The sequence below is a fragment of the Seriola aureovittata genome, chromosome 19 (assembly GCF_021018895.1).
Source record: "Seriola aureovittata isolate HTS-2021-v1 ecotype China chromosome 19, ASM2101889v1, whole genome shotgun sequence".
In the NCBI taxonomy this organism is placed as follows: Eukaryota; Metazoa; Chordata; class Actinopteri; order Carangiformes; family Carangidae; genus Seriola; species Seriola aureovittata.
Genome location: NC_079382.1, coordinates 15,702,638 through 15,724,513, shown reverse-complemented (window position 1 = coordinate 15,724,513; position 21,876 = coordinate 15,702,638). Strand labels below are relative to the sequence as shown.

Sequence of the window (21,876 nt, the reverse complement as noted above, 5' to 3'; positions counted from 1 at the left end):
ATGTCTTATTGGGGAAAATATCAAATATCATAGTCAATGAGCACAATCATGAATCCAGAAAAAAGAAGCACAGCTGCTTCGTTTGTTTTTAGTGAGCTATGGATTTAATATGTAACTTCGGTGAAGTATTATTCGTTAGGACTGGATTGATTCAGAGTTACATGGAGAGTAGCAAGATCTGGTATATGTTAGCGCCAATGGTTAATCAAAGTAATTTGTCCTGTAAGAAATACAACTCAAATGAGCCCTTTTGTTTAATATTTTCAGGAAATTCAGATTTTCCCGCTAATGGTCAGTGCCCCGAATCAACAAGTCCTCCAACATAAATGACGAAATATGTTATCCGTCAGTGCCTCCCAAAACCATTACAAATGATTCATGTAACCTTTTTCTGATCTGCCACTTCCATGCTTAAGGTTTAGTCAGGCTTAGCCAACTGAAACTACTTGGTTAAAGTTAGAGAAAGAGTCAGTCCGTTGTGTTCATAGTCGAAAGACCAACATTCGCTTTAGAGTGGATGCAAGCGGTGCATGGTCATGTATTACAGCCATAGGGGTAAATATCTGTTGAGGAGAAGATTATTACTGCAGTTTTTATTGCTTATTACTGCAGGGATCACTGACAGACATCGTTCATGTGACCACAAGTTGTCCATGTTGTGAAAATGCAAACAAAGGCTGAACACACGACTGGTGCTGTTGTTTTTCTGGTGAAGACGGACAAATGTAGTTGAACAACGACTTCAATCAAGGTCTTTATAGACGTTTAGATTCTTGTGAACCAAATCAATCAGTTAATCAGGCAAAGTAAAAAATCTAAGTCATTGCAGCAAATGGCCAAAAACGTTTCTTACCATCAGTCAGTGTCGGTGTCATTTAACCATGACCGCAAGTGGCTATTTTAACTCAAATCCCCATCTTGTCCTCACCCTAACCAAGTCATTTATGAGAATAAATGTACCAGAAATGCTGATGAGACTTGGTGCTTGCATGGTCGCTCACTGCCAGTGGTGTGTGAATGTGTGTGTGAGTGGTTGAAAGAGAGATGTAAAAGTGTAACGCACTTTGGATAAAAGCACCATGTAAATACAGTCCTTTCACCGTATACCAAATTAAGATAAATTTTACTGGTAATTTATTTTGACATTACAGGCAGTACATTGGCCTTTGCAAGGATGCACTTTGTTATATTCAATACTTGCAATTATGTCAGGTATGTCAGCTTCTACATTGTACCTTTGTAGCTGTCAGCAGACTGTAAAATAGTAAGAATAATCTCTCTAATCAAACTTTCATTATATGCAGCGACAGTGAACAAGGAGCCTCTCCAGCCTGTACAAGAGAGAGAGAAAGAGGGGATACGGGATGTATTCATCACAAGCAATCTGATGTAACGCCAGAGGAGACAGCACATTGGCAAAGCGTCTGTCTGGGTTCACTTTAACTCGGTTACCCCTGTGTGGGCTCCAAATCGGGCCTGGGAGCATGTGCTCTCATCCAGCACACAGCTGAGGCCCAAACACTAAAGCATCACAAGCCTGAAGACCAAAGCGACCAGGGGTTAGATCAGAGAGCTGTGACTTGGCTGCCATGTGCCCTGAACTTCCCTGTTGTGTAGTAAAACCCTCTCATCAACATAAAATACACCCACCACATTCACACATACAACACATTCATCCCTTATCCACAAGCACCAATCTGCGCCTGTGTGTATCCGACCATCCTAGTCTAATGTTTTGCTTTCACTGCGAGAAAAAAAAAAAAAAAATCCCTATCAGGATCTATTTCCAAACGTACTCCTTAGGTTCCTTTTTAGGGGATATGAGAGGAAACCTTGGCAGGCTGCAGTTTTCCATGAGGTCAGTAAGCAAGGCATTCCATGTGGAGAGTGAGATCTCTGGGAGGGTTAGCTAATTAAATAAATCACGTGATTTATGTACCTGATACACAGTTGATACGGATTTGTTTTAAAACTCACAACACAGCTGCACGAAGGCACAAGTGGGGTTCACACAGATACTGTACACAACAAGGGAGCAGGGGTAGAGGGAGGAGGAGGAGGAGGAGGAGGAGGAAAGGGTAGAAGAGGACAAGAGAGATGAAATATAAAGGGAAATAAAGGAAGAAGATGAAAGGTTAAGAAATGAAACTGAAGGGAAATACAGAACATATAACTCACTCTCTGAACTTTACTAAATTCATAAAAAGGTCCATTTAAAAAACCAAGACAAATTTGAAGCTTTAAAACTTAATTTAGATAGCAGGAAGTCTTTAATTTGTAGTCATTGTTAATGTAGGAACTCCAAGGTGGGATTTCTCTCCAGGCTTTTAAGAGGTCAACTCAAATAACAGACGTATCTGTTTCAAGTGCTCCATTTGGGTTATCTGCTTTAAAAGTGTGCCTGTGTCGGCAGAAAGAGAGTAAGAGTGGAGAGAAAGAGAGAACATGTTGTGTAATATGATACAGGAATTTGAAATAGCTTCTTTTGGGAATAGATGCTAATTCCCTCTGGTAAACAGCTGGCGGGAGTGCAAAACATACCTGCCTATCAATGTCAGGAATGATAACACATTAAGTCAAAACAAACACAGAGGCTATAGAGAATAATGACATGACTGCTCAAACAGTTTGTCCTATTACCTGGTAATACACTGCATTCAAAATGAGCCTACACAAGTAAAAGTAATTGACATGCAGTTGATAGTTAGCTAAAAGCTAATGAAATGTAAAATTAATAGAGTTTTTAACTAGGTATAAGTAGCTGAAAAATTGTTGATTTAGATAAAGTAACAGAAGAACAGTTTATACAGTTAGCTAAAAGTATTGTTAATGGATAAATGGTTGATAAGCAATTTAAATAGCAGCTAATTTAAGATAACAATTGAAATAGTGGTGTAGTAGTGGATGAACAGTTGCAATGGTTAGCTAACAGTCATGGATAAACAATTGAAATAGCTAATGGAAAAATAACTGAAAAATGGTTCATTTAGATTAAATTACAAACTAAATCTAAATTAACAGATGGACAGCTCAAACAGTTAGCTTAAAGTAATGTTAATGGACAAATGCTAGCTAACAGTATTTGATAAACAATTTAAATAACTCAAGGTAACAATTGAAATAGCTAAACGTAGTGGATAAACAGATTAAATGGTTAGCTAACAGTAATGTATAAACTGTTGAAATAGCTAATGGATAAATAGTTAGCTAAAAGTAAACAGGAAATTAAAGAGCATAACGGTTTAAATATCCCAGTTCTGCCACTCCAAGTGCTGGTATGAATGCAAACATGACCACCTACTGTTGTAACAACATTCACTGTTATATAATCGATAGTTTTAAATATGATCCAGTTGAAAATCATTTTATAAGAACAAATTAGAAGTACGACAGGTGGTGAAGGAGTTCATCTGACAGGGCTGTTGGGTCACATCAGATCAAAAACATGTTGGGAGGCACAGACCTAGACTTCAGACTACAGTGTGCATAATTAGTCACAGATGCCAATGCTGATGATGGTGGCGAGGATGACGAGGATCATTTTTCTGTGGAATATATAAAGCACAGAGACACACTTGAGACACATCTAGGCTAGGAACTGGGCCAAGTGTGAATCAGGAGACAATTGCTAAAATTCACACACTATTAACTGCCTTTGATCCATTCGTGCTCCAAACAGTGTTTTTGTTTTTGTGATGCACGTGACGGTGAAAAGGCAGCTGATACTGTACAACACAAACAACATTTTCTGCTCGTTAAGCCTGACACACTGGGGCGGGGGTCTCTGTGGTCCAGCATATGAGGAATTGCATGTGAAAATAGTCCAGCTCTGTGTCATTAAAAAACCAAACATATGTGACAAGCCTGCTATAATTTGACATGGTTATTTCACGCCTGCCTTGTGATTTCTGGTAATTTGGACTACAGCCGGGTAATGTTTTATTCAGCTGAATGCTCTTTTTAAAAATAGCTGCTGCTTGTCTTGCTATCTCGTTCCTCTGACTATTTCTCTTCCCTCACTCTGGCATTTTTTTTTCATTACCAGTTCTGACTCTTTCCACCTTCCTCTCTCAGTATTTCTCTGTCCCCTCAGTTTCTAATTCACAGAGATGCATTTGCTGTTGCTTTGCAGCCTGTGCAGCACAGTCACCTGCCTCTGTCACCTGATTCCACTGATATATTCGTACACACTCTGGCCCGCGTTCAGCTCATTCAGCTGCTCTCAGGAAGCAGATGCTGTCCTAAACTGACATGTGCTGGCGAAGGGGAGGCACCCAAGTCTGGCACGTAACACACACACACACACACACAGATCAGTTTACGCAGCAAAAAAGGAAGACAATATGGAAAAACCCAGGATTAAATGAGAGGACAGATGAACACAGGGGCACAATGATAAACATGCGTGCCTGGTTACACAAAGAACTCAAATTGAAAAATGCTGCCAGAAATGACATCCTGTGTACTGTGTATTGCATGATATATCCTTGTTATCCTTATGTTGTGTCCTTGTATCCTAGCCTGTCTCAGACCAATGCTTTAGACTCAATAACTTCCACATTCACATGGACTACCTTCATCTGTTGGTGATCTGCCGATGGTGATTATTCCAAACATCTTGAGTGTAAATGTATTCAGTTCGACTCTGCTGCCACAGTAATGGCAGCTGTACTTGAGCAGCTTCAACAAATCCAGGATGTGTCTGCTATAACTGCATTTCTATTCACCTGTTTTATGCATTTTAAATTTATGCATAAAAAAAACCTTAGTGGAGAAGTCAAAACTTAAAAAAGAAAAAGAAAAAAGAAAAGGTTTTCATGCTTGGTTGAGGTGGAAATGCAATGGAAACAGACTTTGCAAGTTAAGCACACACACGTAAACATCCGCTGAGGAGATGAGAAACAGTGGTAGATGTTATCTTATTGGATCGTGACGTTTCTCACATTAAGACTTGAAACAAAAGAAAATTCCTTATTTCATCACATTTTCCACATCATTTTTGTTTGTTTGAAGTTTGTCTGCTGCTCTCTTCTTTACGTCATCTTGTTGCAACAACCCCTGATATTTAATATTATTGATATAGTGGATTGTAACACACATTAATTCACATTATCTTTTGTTTATTTTCTAGAATTCTAGTTAAAATTTTGTTGGAAGCCTCAATTCCAGGGTGTGTGTTAAAACTCATTAATAGCAAATATCCTAAGTTTAAGAAAATGTAATTATGAAATAATTAAAAGAGTAATGAAAGAAAATGTTGAATTTCAACCCTCCACTTCACATCCAAGTACTGGATCAACTGCAATAACTTGAACTTTTGTTTTAACTTGAAAGCTAAATGAATAGTGTCAAGTTGAGTCAAATAAATGAGTTACAGAAATGTAAGCCAATATTAAACTCTCAATTAGACAGTCAAAGTGTTGTGGGAGTCATTCTGTTGTACCATGACGGCCTGATCTGACGAACCACCAGCTTTACAGAAAAATAATCCTCATCAGAATTGATTAGATATATCTAAACAAGCCCACATGAGGAAATGTGTGGAGGCTTTACAACACACAGAACACACATCAACATCTCACACAGACGGGTGTGTGTGTGGTCCTCTGACAATGGCTTTCTACCGGAGACGCGAGTGCCCATCAACGTCCTGGCCGAGCCGTCTGGCCGGGCTCGTTGCCACCTTGTAAAGATATCATATGTCTTGTTATGTGATGCATGAGACTAATGCTGGCACCTGGCTTAATGACCAGAGGCAATTAAATCAAGTAATGCATCTTATTAAGGTGTTATATGAACCCCTAACTGCATGGCCTGATGCTCCCGTACCGAAAAATACGTTTTTTGTTGCATTCTTATCATTTTACTTTTCTGGTGCAAAACTAACAGAGCATAAAATAAGTTGCTAGTTTAAGCTAGTTGGCTTGAAGCTGTTTCATAAGAGAGAGCCTCAACTGTCATTCGCAGCATGCACTACATGTCTACACAGCTAAACATTACAAATCATGGAAACAGGAGGGTCTTCAATAGCAACAAATAGCTTTTTCAAGTGCAATGTATTTATTTGATTTTATTTGCTGCAATTCTTTAACCTCTTTGAATTATAGTAAGTGTTATAATGATTAGGGGTAAATACACTGTCAGTTGCTTATAGAGATTTTTGTGAACACATCAGGTCAAACTTTCAATCTCCATGACGAGGAGATCTGTTGAAGTGACCTTGAAGCTCTGACTGCCACTTCCTCTTCGTGACATACAGACATGCGCAGTACATGTGGACAAATTCATAGAGTGTTGTAACTTTGTCCAAACTGTTACTGAATGCCCATCCTGTTTTATCTGTGTGTCAGGTCTCCTTTTCACCTTGGTGAGGTAACCGCCGCCTCGGGCTGTCCATATGGCGGGAGCAGACAGACTGGGAGCAGAGCATCAGTTCCACCTCCACTCACTCTGCAGGTTCACCTTACCAAACCTGGGTCACACAGTATCTGCAAATCCATCCGTAGCATTTGTTTTAACCTACTTGGAGGTTTATTGCATCAGCGCCATCATTCTACTTTGCGTTACCTTGCGTACCGTTTATTTTATGTCAGGAAGATGTGTGCAATTAAAACAACTTTGTTATTCAGTGATTTTCTTACGTGGCAAACTCAGGCCTACAGAGGCTAAGACCACTTGGACATGCAAATGTCAACTCACTCAGGTTTATGTTCCATCTCGAGATTCATTTGGAGCTGAAATAGCCAGACTGCGCGACTGATTCACTGGATGATGACACAGGAAGACTGTCTTATGTTAATTAAACAAAACAAAAGAGTGTGTTGGAACTCATCTTGTGGCACCGTCTGGGATGGTAAAGCTTGGATACTTGGTCTTGTTACATTTCACATAAATTAGCATTGTTTCATTTGATCTCTCGCACCATGTTTCCTGTCTGTATCTGCACCGATCTACAAGGTGAAATGCCCCCCGAATCTTATCTTTTTGTTAATGTGTGATGCAGAGCGCAGTAACCAAAGACCATAAATGTCACTATCCATTAATTTTTTATGTTGCAATGATAGCTGGTAGGTTTATGGCCAAGCTAATGTCTTTTTGTTCTAGCACCAAAGAAGGAGTTCAAAAGCTCTCTGCTTTGGATAACTTCAAAACTAGGAGGTACTTTCTCATTAGTGTAGTGTAGCAAAAACAAATACGTAAGATTACTATGAGGCCTTAGCAATTTTTATTTGACCAAAATTGGATACAGGGAAAATCCCCTGTTAGTCTATAACAGTTTTTCACAGCAGGAAGATCTATTGTTGTATCCATTAAGTAATATGTACAGGAAGAGACGGTGAACCAGTGCTAGACAGAGATGAGTCAACTTTCTGTACTCATAGTGAGGACACTGTGGTGATGGGAATGAAAATCATCAGTACCCATAATCACAAATAACAATGTTCTCTCATTGTTATGATGTATTTCCTTTTATGCAATGTTTGTGTTCACTCCAACCCCCATCACCAGGCAAGAACATTGATATTGCTCAATTCTACAAAACCCCAGATTTCATTCAACAACAAGGTTTTTTTTTTTTTTTCTGGACTGCAGACCTCACCACTTCCAGGTGTTAAGGTAGCTATAGCTTTTTAACAACACTGACAACGTTCTGCTGTGTGTTGTATGGAACTGCATGACTAGCTAGCACGTGAGCGAACACTCTTATCAGAAGCTTGTATTCTAGTTTGGGCTGGACCACTCTCATTACTCTAGGTGGCTCTGCCCTGTCCCAGAGGTCACATCTGAAATCCCTCAGCTTCTGAAATTAAACGTCATGGTTTATAGAAACAACGAGAGAGAGTGCTTCATGCTTTAGTCATAAAATGCACAATAACCTTCCGTATACAAGCTTATCTGCTGCAGTGTTGTCGTACATGTTAAAAACAAACAGGAGATTGCACAAGACAACCATCTCAGTGCTTGGCCATTGCTATAGTCAATGCAATGTCATTTTGGTGCTATCAACACAGTTGCAATGCCTGAACTGCATCTTTGACCGGTCAGATCGCTTCTGTACCCATTTGTTCCACCATCACACACCAGCATGTGGATCAGGAGCAGACACGTCCCCTCTGACAGGAGTGGTATTAGGATTATTCCAGAGAAAATAGGTTAGCAGCCTGTTGTTTTAGCCCAAGGTCGTCATGGGGCAGCTTTTTTTGCATATGGATATTAAATGTGTACTCATAAGCTCACGCTCAGGTCGCAGCCCTCGGGGGTAAACATGACTCACCTATCACTGTTATTGTTATTATCATTATGCCCCAGTGTGTGACAGTCCACTTCATCCAGGTTGGCTTGTTGAGATATTAAACAGATGCTGGAAACAAATTGGAAAACAAATTCCCTTGGGAGACAGTATATAAGCCAGGCGAGCTACGGCCGCTTGGCGCTGTCGGACCCAATCATTCCAGTGCTTAGAGCCAGTTGGAGCAGCGTAAAGCTAACGCACCCACCCCGGCTACCAAAGCATCTAACACTATCCCACTCTCTGGACTCGAAGAAGGTTGGAGCCGTCAGGAGCCAGTGAGTTGTGAGAAAATCACTTCAGGTTGTTATGATAAGGACGGCAATGAAAGCTCTGTTTTTTCTGCGAACCATAAACATACAGTATTAACTTCTCACCTCTCACCTCAGTGTTTAGACGCTTTCCACACTGCTGACGAGCCTACCATGCACGCTGTGGAAAGATTTTTTTGTTTTTTTGGCTCATGCTTGTACTGAGGCAAAAAAAAAGGCTTCTGTAGCCTCCACCATCTCCAGGCACTGGGGAGACAGCTCAGCACTCTGGGCACACAATCAACACTCAGCCGGCTGGTATAACACCCCCTCCCGTCTGAGAGAACTGTGTGTGAGAGCTGCATTTCATGACATTGTGTGTTCCTCGGGGAGAGTTTCTCTGGTGTGGTCATGTGACTAGTTGCGTATCGGCTTTTTATAGCAACACTGGCTATTTGTAATTTTGGTTTTCGGGCCCTGCAATGCACTCTGCATAGAGCTTCAACTGGTGCTGTGAGGAAATTTGTACTTTAAAGCAGCTGACTTTGTTTGATAGTTTATGATACATATATTTTGGGTGACAGTTTTTCATTTTTGTGCGCTGTGCTGTGCTGGGGTATAATATATAAAACATCGCATTACAGTGGCTCTGTACAGTAGCTGTTATGTTTATCGAAGGGGGTAAAGAGAGTTCAAACGGCAAAATATATGAGGACACACAGATTCACACCACACACGTACCAGCGTACACATAATGAGCTCCTTAGTGCAAATTTCCCATCAGCATTCAGGCATTTCTCCAAGAAATAATTTGCAGCTCAGTGTGGGCCATTATATTGTGTCTCTTAAGCATCATTGAGGAAAATGTCTGGATGCTTTTGTGCGAGTGCCTTCTCCAACAATTTCTGCATAATTTGGTAAACACAATGCAGGCTGCTCATATGAAATGGCTCGCATTGCTTTTCGAGATTAATGGAGTATTAATCACAAAAATCTATGCGAGCCATAGTTTATGAACGGCAGCAGAGAGCAATTGCATTATCGTTTATGAGAGACTGAATCTCTGGGCGGACATATTGTTGAAAGTGTAGGTTTGACTAGGCACCTGTTGGTCGTTTTTCCACATGAGTGACACAAAATAGCCCAATGAGAGCCTCAAACCTGCAGCAGACGATGATATTTTGTTACACGCAAACACATGCAGCTTTGAAGAAAATATATGTAGACTTCAGTAACATCACTGTAACGCACTCTATGAGTAATATCCATTATTGTGTTTGTCCTGTGGTGCTAAAACCCATGTTAAACTGTGTGGTCGAACACAAGTGAAAGAAAACTAAAGACAGTGTTTGGGCCTAAGACAAAACTGTGATCTTTGGTGTATCAGAATAAGTTTAGGGCCAAAGCTGAAACCATGGTTACAGTAATATACAATCGTCTCCAATACGGCTTTTGGATAGAGGTTCATTAAATGTAAAATGTCTTCACTAATATGAGCAGGTTTAACAAGTAGGTTTTCATTTCTAGCAGCATTTAATGAACACCATTTCCCATGAACCCTGGAAAAAATACTTTGGAAGGGAGCGTTGGTGAGTTTGAAAGCTGTAGTTTTTTCTGCACTCACGAAAAATAAGTAAGTATGAAAAGTAAAACCCAGGAACATGCTTCACTTTTTCGTGACTGAAGCTAACAAAAGAGAAGCTAGCCTGGACGTGACATCACAACTTTGGCTTTTTATTAGTGGAGTGTCTCAAAACCATTTCAACCAGCCTAATCAAATAAACAGTAGCGCAACTGCACGAAAACCGCACAATCTGGCAACACTGCTGGTACGAGACATTTCTGAATGCCTTTTTTTTCTATGGCTTGCTCCACTGCAAAACCATGGAGCCACAACAGCTACTGCTTTCTTTTTTTTTCTTTTTTTTTTACCAGCATTGTTCCTGGAATCATATCCCAACTGTCTGCACCCTGAACAAGTTTCCAATACCTTTCCTTTTCAGGTCACGAGAGGAGAAACAACGAGATGCGGCCTCATTCAAGACACAGCCAGTCACTCTACTCTGCGCACAGGGTCACATTATATCGTTATTCAACATCATCATTATGTGTCACTTGGTACTAATGATCTTAGTTACTGATCCAGGATAGAGGCTGTGATGAAAGTTTGGATTAAGCTCACTGCTTACACGAAATGATTCCAGCATGCAGTATTTTTCACTCGTAAAGCAGAGGTCTGGTAATATAAGACGTTTTAATTACTGTCAACAAATCCCATAGAGAGACCAAAACCAACAATTAATGTATTCAACACATAAGTAGCCTATTATCGTACATAGCCAAAGACTGATATAGCCAAATGTGTTTTTAATGGTTGTCCAAAAAACATTAAAAACACATCATTGCTCTGGGTGACATGTTCCTTCATTATGATGAACATAGGAAATTTTATAATTTATTTTGAATCAATCCCAACGTACATCATCCTGTTGCTGTAAATACTCACTGGAGCACCAAATGTGTATAAATCCACCAATGAAAATACTTTGATTAACGTGTTAAAATCTACAGTAAACAGCTGTTTTAGAGAATTACAGAGGGTTATTTTTTTACTTTTTCAAGAGGAGCCAATGGGGTTGCAGTTAAATACCACAGACAGAACAGAGTAACCTTGGCTTTTTAATAGAATTTATTGACACTAAGAAAATTAGAGGATTTATCCTTTTAAAGTGCATTTCAACATATTCTGTTTCCAATCAACTGAGGCCGTATACTGCACTTCCCTTATACATCTACAGCGTTGATGGAGTTGTAACACATATTTAGTGTCTGGGGCGCTGGGACACATCTCAGTTAATCTCAAATTTCCACTGGAAGGATTACGATATTAATCGAGCGGCAGTGTCCAGCACTCACTAAAAGCTCTGGGTTGTGAAAGAGGAACATAATTCAATACACCAGGACATGAGATTATAGGCATTCTTCCCTTCAGAGAAAAAAATAGAGTAAAGAGTTCACATTTCAAATCAAAATAAACCCCACAGGAGCTAGTTCGACACACTATACTGTAGCCGGGACTTTACACGTCATGTCGAGTCTATTTATACTCTGGAACAGATTCAGCAGGAAACTTCAAATGAAAGGATTCACATCTCACTACTGTGTACTATTTGATTTGGTTAAACTCCAGTCAGCCCCCGCTGGATTATGAAGTCTAATAAATACAAAGTCATGTTTTGTTTAGTGAGTCAGGCAACCACTCAACTTTCCATTGAGGCAGCGGAGCATAAAGCAGACGTACAATAGGTAAACAGTTGCTGGTCATGTGAACGGAGCAGCAGCAGCAATGAGAGTCACTTCTATCAACTTTCTCAGACGTTGTTCCTTCAGATCCAGAACAGCAACAAACTCTCTCAGCCAATAATAGCCGTGGATGTCTCAACGTTTCTCCCCGTTCACTCAGTTTGTACCTACAGCTCGGCATCAGAGCTCTGACTCTGTACCACTGCTGCTAAAATGCACGCATCATTGTACAGTGAGGTGTTTTTTAATGAAAGCCACTGAATGTTGCAAGTGCCGTAAATGAGATTCGAAATCCATTAAACACCTTGAAACACAAGGATTCGTTTGCTTTGTGTCTAATTATTTACACAGCTGTGGAGTTATGGTTTCCCTCGTGGCTCCGTAATATTTACTCTATTTAATAACGTTAATACATTAACTAGGATTACAAAACAAAGAACCTATTAAAACTCACATTAGAGGAGCGCTGCTGTGTTCATTAAAGTTTTATGCTCATTCAGGTCCACTTAGTAAACTCAAGACCTTTAGTTAACTTTCAACAAACAAATCAACAAAGTTTCCTTCATTACAACAGAGGATTTCCTTTATAATTATGCACTCTATAACACACGTGACAGCCTTTAAGAGCTTCTCCGCTAATCGAGACCTCATTGTTTGTCTCCATTTGTAAGTCAGTAAGTAAACTTTATTTCTAGAGCACCTTTCAAAAGCAGATTTACAAGTTGCTTCTCAGGTGCACATAAAATACAACGCCTCGAGAATTTCAGGGAATGCTCGGTCACAGAAAAATAAAACCACTGGAGTAAGGAGTGAGGGGTTTTTGTCCAAAATCATGGCTGATTTCAGGGGTAAATGCAAAGAAGTACCAGTTTGTAAGATTGATTAATACATCATGAGATGGACAGGCATTAAAATTTATCTCTGTGCCGGTAATTGTCACTTGTTGCATACGGTAACCCTTCAGCAGGTACAGCACTGAAGGGCCCAGTGTCTAACTCAGCCGCACACTTACAGTCGCTTGTGTTCTGAAGATTGTGACCTTCTTGTAACCTTAGTGACACAGAGCTGCACAAATCAAACAAAGACCGCTTAGCCATCCTTTCAGCTCTTTAAGTTTTCAGTGACAGCCCCGTGGCGGGACTGACTCAAAGACGCTGAGTCCAGCGCTCTTTCTTAATTAATGTATCGTTAACATGAATATTTATGTCATATACACAGTTTGTGCTTCAGGACCTTTAGGACCTTGAAACCTGTTTAAAGTCTGTTGTGTAATTTACAAACAAGACAAAAATAAAAATCCATCTTTCTTCTGTCGGCTAACAGCTCTATGTCACATTACATCTCAGTGTGTCTGCATGATGAGCGGCGAGGGCAGTGCCTCACTGCACAGCACCGCACTGGGTTATGCAAGGTAATTTACTCTGTTTTGGGGGCCTTTTATGCAAGCACCATGAAGAGTTACAGTTACCCACCCCCCCCTCCCCGAATCCCTTTAAACACAGCAGCAGCTCTTCACCGGGCCCGGGATCAGATCACCCCTAATGCAATTAAACTGTAAACTGAAACTGCTCAGGTTGATTGATATACCATTCATTCTCAGTTGATTCATTGCAGGTAGGCTCCGTGAAGCCTTTCTCTATTTTTTTTGAGTATTTTTGCTTCAGAGGTTCCACTGTAAGAGCAATGCTGATATTAAAAACACAAGTTCCACCAAAAAAAAAAGAAAAAAAAAAGAAAAATCAAAAGCCTTTCTAAGCTACAGTACTTCAAATGACCTGAAAAGCTCCAGTGGAAAAGCAGGCTTGCTTTAGGGAGTATCACAATAATCTTCTATTCTTTTTGTGAAAGCCCCTCGTGCAGTTTAATGTCCTTATTTCTGATGAAAGAAAAAAAAAACACACACATTTATATGCTCCTAATTTGTAGAGAAATAGACAGAAAATATTATTTGGAAGAAATATGACAGTGCCCAGATTAATGATCTCTTCTACCAACATGATGAAGAATGTGTCAGGAAAACTTGATTAATATATATACATATATATATTATATTTTTTAGTTTTTTTTCATCAAATTTCCACTCTTGCGATACAAATACATTACAAAATGATGCAAAACATTTTTTGTGGTTATTCAGACACTGACGTTACTTAGTTAAGTTTTGGGGGAAGGTTGCCGTTTCAGTTAAATGTTAATAAAGCAAATACGTCCCGTCTCACAGTTCAATTGACTTTTGCCTTTTCAATATTTTACCAAGAGCATTACATCTTCTCCTGACTTTAACCAGGTGTTTTTAATGTCTGAACCTAGTCACATGTAGCATATACTGTGATATCTACTGTAAATGGACCGCCTACTGTCTGTGAACATAATAAGGCAGCAGTTACGATTTCTTACAAAACTTAAGTGACAAAGCAAAGTAGTAGTTCTCTAATATCTTTAATGTTATTTTCTACTGTATGTACTGTACGTATAAGTTGTAATAGAAGCTATTTGCCAAAAAGAAAAGAAGCAAGAATCAGTAAGCAAGAAAAAGCAGCAAGGAGAACTTTCACCGTACAGAAAGACCTAATGAACGCATCTCTATCCACTTACTATCAGTGTGACTATATCACAGTGGTCTTTCTATAGCCGCACATCCTTACTACACTTTTTCTCATCTTTTTAATGCCAACACTCTCCTCCGAGAAGCGCTGAACTATCCATCTCCCTCTGTCTGATGAGAGTTATGCTCTTTCTGCACTCAACCACTTACTGCGCTAACCTCTTAAGCTGACTGAATAATAATGATGATACTAATGTAAGTAATTACCATTAATAATTCAGGATGTGCCCTCTAATTATGCAGATGCTGGAAACGGATTCACGTCTGGTGCCAAATCAAAGTCTGTGTCAGCGATGAAAATAGAAAAATGATCAGATATTTTATTCATTGTCAGTCCACATATAGAGACATTAGATTCACTAACCCGGAGGGGATTTGCTGAGCATGTCTGCTCTTTTTTCAGGAAGAGCCTGCTTCACATTAAAGCACTAACATGCTTCCACACTTGGTAGCTGCCCAGTACATCAACAACTGATGTACTGGTGGTGACAGAGCAACTAAACCAGAGCCGGGAGGGCTTAAGCTCTCTGATCCAGGCCACTTTTAATGTGATGGGAGAGTGTTGCAAACCAACCAGCAGATTTTCATCACCAGTCCAAGGCTTTAACCCTGACTGATGCTATCTTTTGGGGTTATAGCGACTCATACAGATGCATTTGTATTCGTTTCTTCTCTCTACAATAGATTACAGATTCATAGACTACAGACGGCGAGCTCCTCTATCGAAGCACTGAGCTCACGTCTGCTGAATCAACAAGAGGCAAACAGCCAAATGATCTTTGAACAAAAACTATTTAACAAGAGGTGATTCACAATAATAAAAATCCAAGCAAAGCATGTGATTTTGAAGGAATGTTTTTTCTAATAACAACCATATGGTGACTTTAATGGGTCCTATCAAAAATAAAGGTTTTGTTTATGAGCCTAAGACGAAGGTTAATGACTTCAGAGATTAGATATCTCTGCAAGATTAATTTACTTAAAAGGTAAGTTTACCCAGATTACAAATAAAACATATTTTCTCTTTTTTTTTCTCATTTACCTCTATTCTCCAGATAATATTGGATTCATACGTCCAAGTTTTCAGATATATGTCTCTGAGATTTCTGCCTTTCCCCCAATACAATGGACAAAATTTAATTAAAAAATAATGTTTTCATTGGCATAGAATGAGCCCTTCATATCTATATAGAGAACAGGTCGTCTCCCACAGAGGCCGCCATGTTGTGTCGCTGCGTTTCTACAGTGCCCACCGATACATTCTGCAAAACCTTAGATGACATAGCTGTGGTAAGGAAAACATACGGTAAATTTACTTTTAGTTATACAACTATAAGACTTGGTTATGGTGAGTTAGAATCATGGTTATAGTTAATAAAAAACAAAAACAAATGTTAATCATATGTTTGCAAACTCACCGTCCACCAACCCAACCATTACACCCTCGCACTAACGTAAAGGCCACACTACCTCTGGCATCGGGACTGAACATAAACTGTGAGGTGTGTAACTGTAAATACTTAGGCTGCAGTATTTTCAACATGCAGGGACTCTTTCATCGCTGGGAAACAGTTCATAACAAGGTCTGAGGTTTATCTGGAGGAACGGAGACATTGTTTCTGGAGAGAGATGCTACTGTTGACATTTTTCAATGTTGTGAACATATTACATTCACCTCCACTGAATTGGGGTGGGACCAGAAATGACAGAGAAAACATTTCTCAAAATTTGGTCAAATCGAATCGTATCTTTCTGAATGGCTCATTATCACCAGTGAGAAGGTTGTGTGTGTGTGTGTGTGTGTGTGTGTGTGTGTGTGTGTGTCTCTGTGTGAAATTTGTGTGAGCTTAATCTTTTAATTTAGCTTGTGTAAACGTATTGTGATATCATATGGCGTGTTACACAAACACTACTGTACTGTATGTCAACACACGCCATCTGCCCCTTGAAGAGCAACAGAACCGCTTTACATGTCCTAGAATCACATGTTCCCGCCCTTATCAGACATCATCGGATAAGAGGATGTGAGACGTGTCTTATATGTAAGACCGTGTTTTCATGTCTTGTGTTTATCCTCCACATGGTCCAGATGACCTCGAACTGCACATGGACAGTGAGTGCTGTATATATATATATAAATATATACCCTGATGTGGCCATGACAAGCGGTTCACCCCTGGAAGTGGGTGAGGGCAGAAGGGGGGATGACTGTGTTAACACCCACTAGGAGAGCTCCCTGTGCCCCAGGCCTTTATCAGACCCGTGCAGAGGATCTCCCCTATGTATCCTGCCATCTTGAGAGCGCTTTTTTTTTTTTTTTTTTTTTTGCTCAAAGCTCATTTTTTTTCTCCCCTTGTGGTGTATCCAACATCGCTTCAATCTTTCCCCAAGCAGTTGGTGAGTAAATGGACACCCTGCCCTCCGCCTCCCCTTCCCTCTCTGGAAAGTGATGACTGGTTACTGATTGCAGCCTCTCCTCGCTTCTTCCCTTATGTTAAATTATTAGTAGAGCACGCCGGGGCCAGATCTTGCTGGTGTTTGCTGTTTTCTGCTGGCGGTTGTGCACTTTAGAAATGTGAATTGATATGTATATTTATTCATAGATTTCCAGGATATTATTTGTTTTTGATAGAGTCAACAGCGTATGTTTTATATACAATATGAGTTTCAATACAGCCATGTTAAGACTGACTCATTTCCTCTTTTACTCCTGTTATAAACTCATAGAAAGAACACTGTTTTCACATCGACTCGAGCACTCTGGTCCTTGGGGGTGTCCTGTGTTGGATCTGAATGTCCTGAGGCCTCATTTCTAAAATGACTTTAATTATAATTTCAAAGAATATGAGAGGAAATAAGAGGTTCACGACTATTTTTGTATTTTGGTTGGTGACAGAAATAGTTTTAGCCTCTGTTTCATAACAAAAAGAAATCACAGCTTTAGCTCAGGTTTGGCTCCATGTAAAAACTTAAAATACATATTTTGCCCAATTGCCCCGTTGTTTTGCTCCGATCTATCATTCCATCAGCATGTGGATGATACTGTATGTCATGGTGGCGTGATATTGAGTGTACAGTACAGTATCTACAGCATTAATGTGGTGTGCCAGAAGGCCAGTGGAACAGCGACGGTCTGGTGTTGTCATTAATACTTAATGGCAGGCTGAAACGCCAATCACTGTGTTTGTAGCAGCCTCGGGGCTCACAATTACAGAATGCGGTTACAGACACCCGGGGTTGGGTAAGGGTGCGATTAGTCGCCTGCATCTGATAGGGTTACAAGTCACAGGTCACTATACTGACAACTGCCCCGGTCACTAAACAAAGGAGGAAGGCTCAGATAGGAGATGGTGACAAAGACTGCTTCTTAAAGAATTGAAAAACAAATGTTAAAGCGAGTCTATATAACATTTCTCAGAGGAAACTACACAATCTCCTTCTTACAAATGAAAAGTTACATTTATAAACAATAAACCACACCATTTAACTTCAGTAATTTCAGTTCAATACTCAGGAGTTTGACCTCTACAGCCCTACTAGGTCTGGTATGACTAATAGCTCATGGGGCTAATGTTAGCTAACATTAGCAAACGTAGGAGAGATGCTGTGTAACTGACATTAATAAACACATTCGCCGACTTTATGACTCTTCTTCTACTTGTGCTCCTGTTACACTGGTTTAGCAGATACGCAGATACGCAAGATGTTTGTAAAGTAGCTGATTTAAGAAATCAATGTCATTGATATCTAATTACCATTTGTGGCCACAGTGGAAGTGGCTTTTAGGCCAAAAATTTAGGCAGCGTTGCTTCAGAGATAAAAAGAAAGGTTTAATTTTTTAAACCAGAAACAATGGCCTTAAAAGTAACCAATGGCAAGACAAAGGTAGACAATGCAATCTAATCTTTATTCATTATTTGAAATGACAGAGGTGTTTTGCAAACAGCTGAGTGAAGCTGAGATGTTAAAGCAAACAGGCTGACTTTGAAGGCTGTGTGATAAAATGAGTAGAGAGCTGGGGGGCACGTGTTGCTGTAGGGCCCTTAGGAGCAGGAATAATGAGTAGCAGCACAAGAGAAGAGGCAAATGACTGTCTCATAACTTAAGTCTTCCTGGAGCACCTTCTCTAATGACAACCTTCAGTTATGAGCAGCAGAATTTCATATTTGGAGAGAGAGAGAGAGCGAGAGAGAGAGAGAGAGAGAGAGAGACGCATGTCCTCAAGAGTACTTCGCTGGCTGCAGATTTGACTTCCTCTTTTTCAAAGCATTCTGAGTAAAACACTCCAGTATAAAAGGCTCTGATGACAAACCCGTTTCCCTGGGTTCAGTTTAAAGAAAAAAGAAATTGTCTGCCCTCTGCTCAGTCTGTGGGAAGCAACACTTACAGTGTTTATACTGCAGTGATGGGGTTATGAACCTGCCAACAACACCTCATGCATGGGACTGTATGTCTGTGGTGTTCACGATTGATCTTATGTAAGCTTATATCATATATAGTAGGGTTTTTTGTGAGCTATGAAGTTAATTAGCTCATAATTAAGTAGCCTAAGTATCTAAGAAGAATTACTCCACCGGTGCATATCCTTTACAGTTTCTGGGGATTTATGGTTATATCTGAATAATGTTATATGATATTTTATGGTGTTTCCTTCACCTAGAATTTTCCTATAAACAAATGTATTTGCTTTCTCCAAATGAAATATATGGAGTTCTTGCCTGTGGTATCTCCTGTTGCCTCTAGGATTTATATTCTTGCTGTGATGTTAAATAGCATAGAGGCTTTCTAAAAATGCAGTCTTAGCTAACCATTAGTCTAAAGTTGATTTCATAAAGCTTTACAGGGACACGTGGAACAGAAATTGACATATGATCCATCATATCAACTTTTTTTTTTTTTTTTCTTTTTTTTTTTTTGCCGGAGTGAAATAAAAGACAAACTTCCCACATATGATCTCAGTGCTGCTCTCTTACCTATGGTCGTGATCACAGTGATGGCGAAGTAAAAGGAGCCGGCGAATTTCCACTGCACCCCGGCTTTATGCGGCTTCAGCTGCAGCACCACCTTCTCCAGCTCGTCAAAGTCCTCCGAGGACAAGTTGAACGTCTTGAGCAGCTCCGCTTTCCTCAATTCCAGCTGAATCTTCTGGGCCGTCTCCTTCTGCGACTCCAGCGCGTCGAAGATCGCGGCGCCGACGATCAGGTAGGTGAAGGTGCAGATGATGAGGGCGAGGGTCCTCACGTTTTGCCTCTTCATGGTGGTGTGGTGCGCGTCAGGGGGACGGGCGGAGTGTCAGCGCGGGTCTGGAGGACGGGGAGCTCGGCTGGCTCATGGCTGTTGCTGCTCTGACGGAGCAGAGGAGCTCTCTGATTACTTTATGAGCGGAGGAGCTGTTCATTCAGCACCACCCCTCCCTCCCCTCCCTCCCACTACAGGAATCCTCCACCTCCATCCATCCCACCCAATCTCTCCCTCTCTTTTTTTCGAGGTTTGAATGTATCTGCAGAGGAGCTGTATCGTGTGTGTCCCAGTTTAACCCTCACTGCAAAAACACTGTGTGTGAACTCTCCATGTTTCAATGGAGTAAAGGTAGCATACAAAATTTTACATACAAGCCCCAGGGCAGAGGGTCATACAAATGTTTCTGCATCTTTTAGCCGTTGACTACAGTTTGCATATACAGTATGTTTAATTACTGATTCTTTTCAAAGCATGTCTTTTTTTTTTACCATCTGCCAAGCTATAAGTGGCATCCCATTCTCACTATGATATAAAAATCCACAAGGACTTGTCTTTGTTTTTATTATAGCAACCCATCATAATGAATTTTTTGGGCTATTAAATTTAGATCATATAGCCACAAGTGCAGAGGGACTTGACAAGATGTGCAGGAACAGTAAGAGCAGCTCAGCAGTGGCGTGGCAACTAGTGGACAGGTGAGGTTCAAGAACACACAGAGGGTAATATGAGCTGACTGGCTGGAGCTGCAGGACAGAGGCGTGAACTGAGCTCAGAGGAGGGAGGAGAGGAGGATCTTTATCTTTGTTTATTTTGCTATTTTTTTTAAGTTCATTCTCAGTCTCAGAGGAAAGCTTGGTTGGACATTCATGTGAACATTAGTTGCACATTTTCATCATCAGCATGTTGCATATCCGTTACAAGTCATTTTTATATCATTTGTAAATGCATAAATTAACAAGCATTAAGACATCATTACGTTTATTAGGTATTTTAATCCACACATGTTTGATTAACCTACAATAATGTCATCACTCACATGTTTTTTTTAACAAACTCCATCCGTACTTTTGAAAACAGAACACAAATTTATTTTAATCCTTGTTTATTTCTCGGCAACACTCTCTAGTTTCGTTATTTAAAATTCCAATTAAAGGCAACTATGGAACTATTTTGATAATAAAAGATGTATAGTGGATACTTATTACTATTACTGACTTTTAACCTAAGTGTGACTCCCAGAAACTGAACCAAACAAAGTATCACATAGTTGGGTGGCTGCCTTTCAGTTGATATAAAATAAAATATTTACTTTTTGGAGGAAATCCTATAAATTCCTGTGAGACTATGTGGACTACAGCAGCCTTGTTCTGAGGACCACTGAGCTACTTCAGCAGAGCAGCTGGGGGTAAAAAAGTCCCATTCTTCATTCACATTCTCTGCTGTGAGATGTTTTTTTTTAGGTTTTTTTTTTATCTCAAAGGAAACTTCTCCATCTACGAGTGACGCTCTCAACATGACTCACCACAAAATTTCTAAAGAATCCAGCTGTTACTTTGGCTCCAAGGACAACTCCGATGTCCGCTCTTTGACCTTAGATTTCCCCCAGTACGGCGAAGCAATACGAGAAGCGATTCTTCAAACTTGAGAGAAAATAAACCTCACATGAAAGTTTCCAGGCTTGTTAAAATATTGTTTGTTTACACTGACTCTGGCGGTTCGGCAGCGAGAACAGTGTGAGGAGAGAATCTGAAGAGTGTTTAAGCCCAAAGAGAAACACGATGATGATGATGATGATGATGATGATGATTTGACGCAAAAAGACTAAATGTCAAGTGAAAGTCTAACTGGGGCCAAATTTGGTGACCTTCAGTGTCACTGGTTTCCAGTCAGTGGTTCCCTGATGTGTTGTACGTCAGCAGGAGATGGAGACACTGTCTGGGGAGGACACCGTGAAGAGGTCAAGGCAATCCTGATAAGGTTTAATTGCTTTAAAAAAAAATAAAAAATGTTCAGACACAAGCGTTCTTTTGCGCAAACACACACATTTTCCATGTTTTTGTTGCTGTTTTTTTTTCATGGGTAATAAAATGCTTTTATTTTTCTCAATAGTGTATTCGCATCTGAATACGAGCTTAGTTGTTAATTCCCCAATGTGCCATTAGAGACAAATGACACACAGCATTCCT

At 40.1% G+C, this 21,876-nt stretch overlaps 1 protein-coding gene across 1 annotated transcript in view; it reads right to left on the bottom strand.

Moving 5' to 3' along the window:
* The window catches only part of kcnk3a (potassium channel, subfamily K, member 3a), a 29,829-nt gene extending 9,982 nt beyond the window's left edge, over positions 1-19,847 (bottom strand). Inside the window, exon 1 of the mRNA XM_056363345.1 lies at positions 19,423-19,847. Coding sequence (XP_056219320.1) covers positions 19,423-19,705 — 283 coding nt within the window. The 5' untranslated portion in view covers positions 19,706-19,847. The remainder of the gene's footprint in view (positions 1-19,422) is intronic.
* Between the last annotated feature and the right edge of the window lie 2,029 nt (positions 19,848-21,876).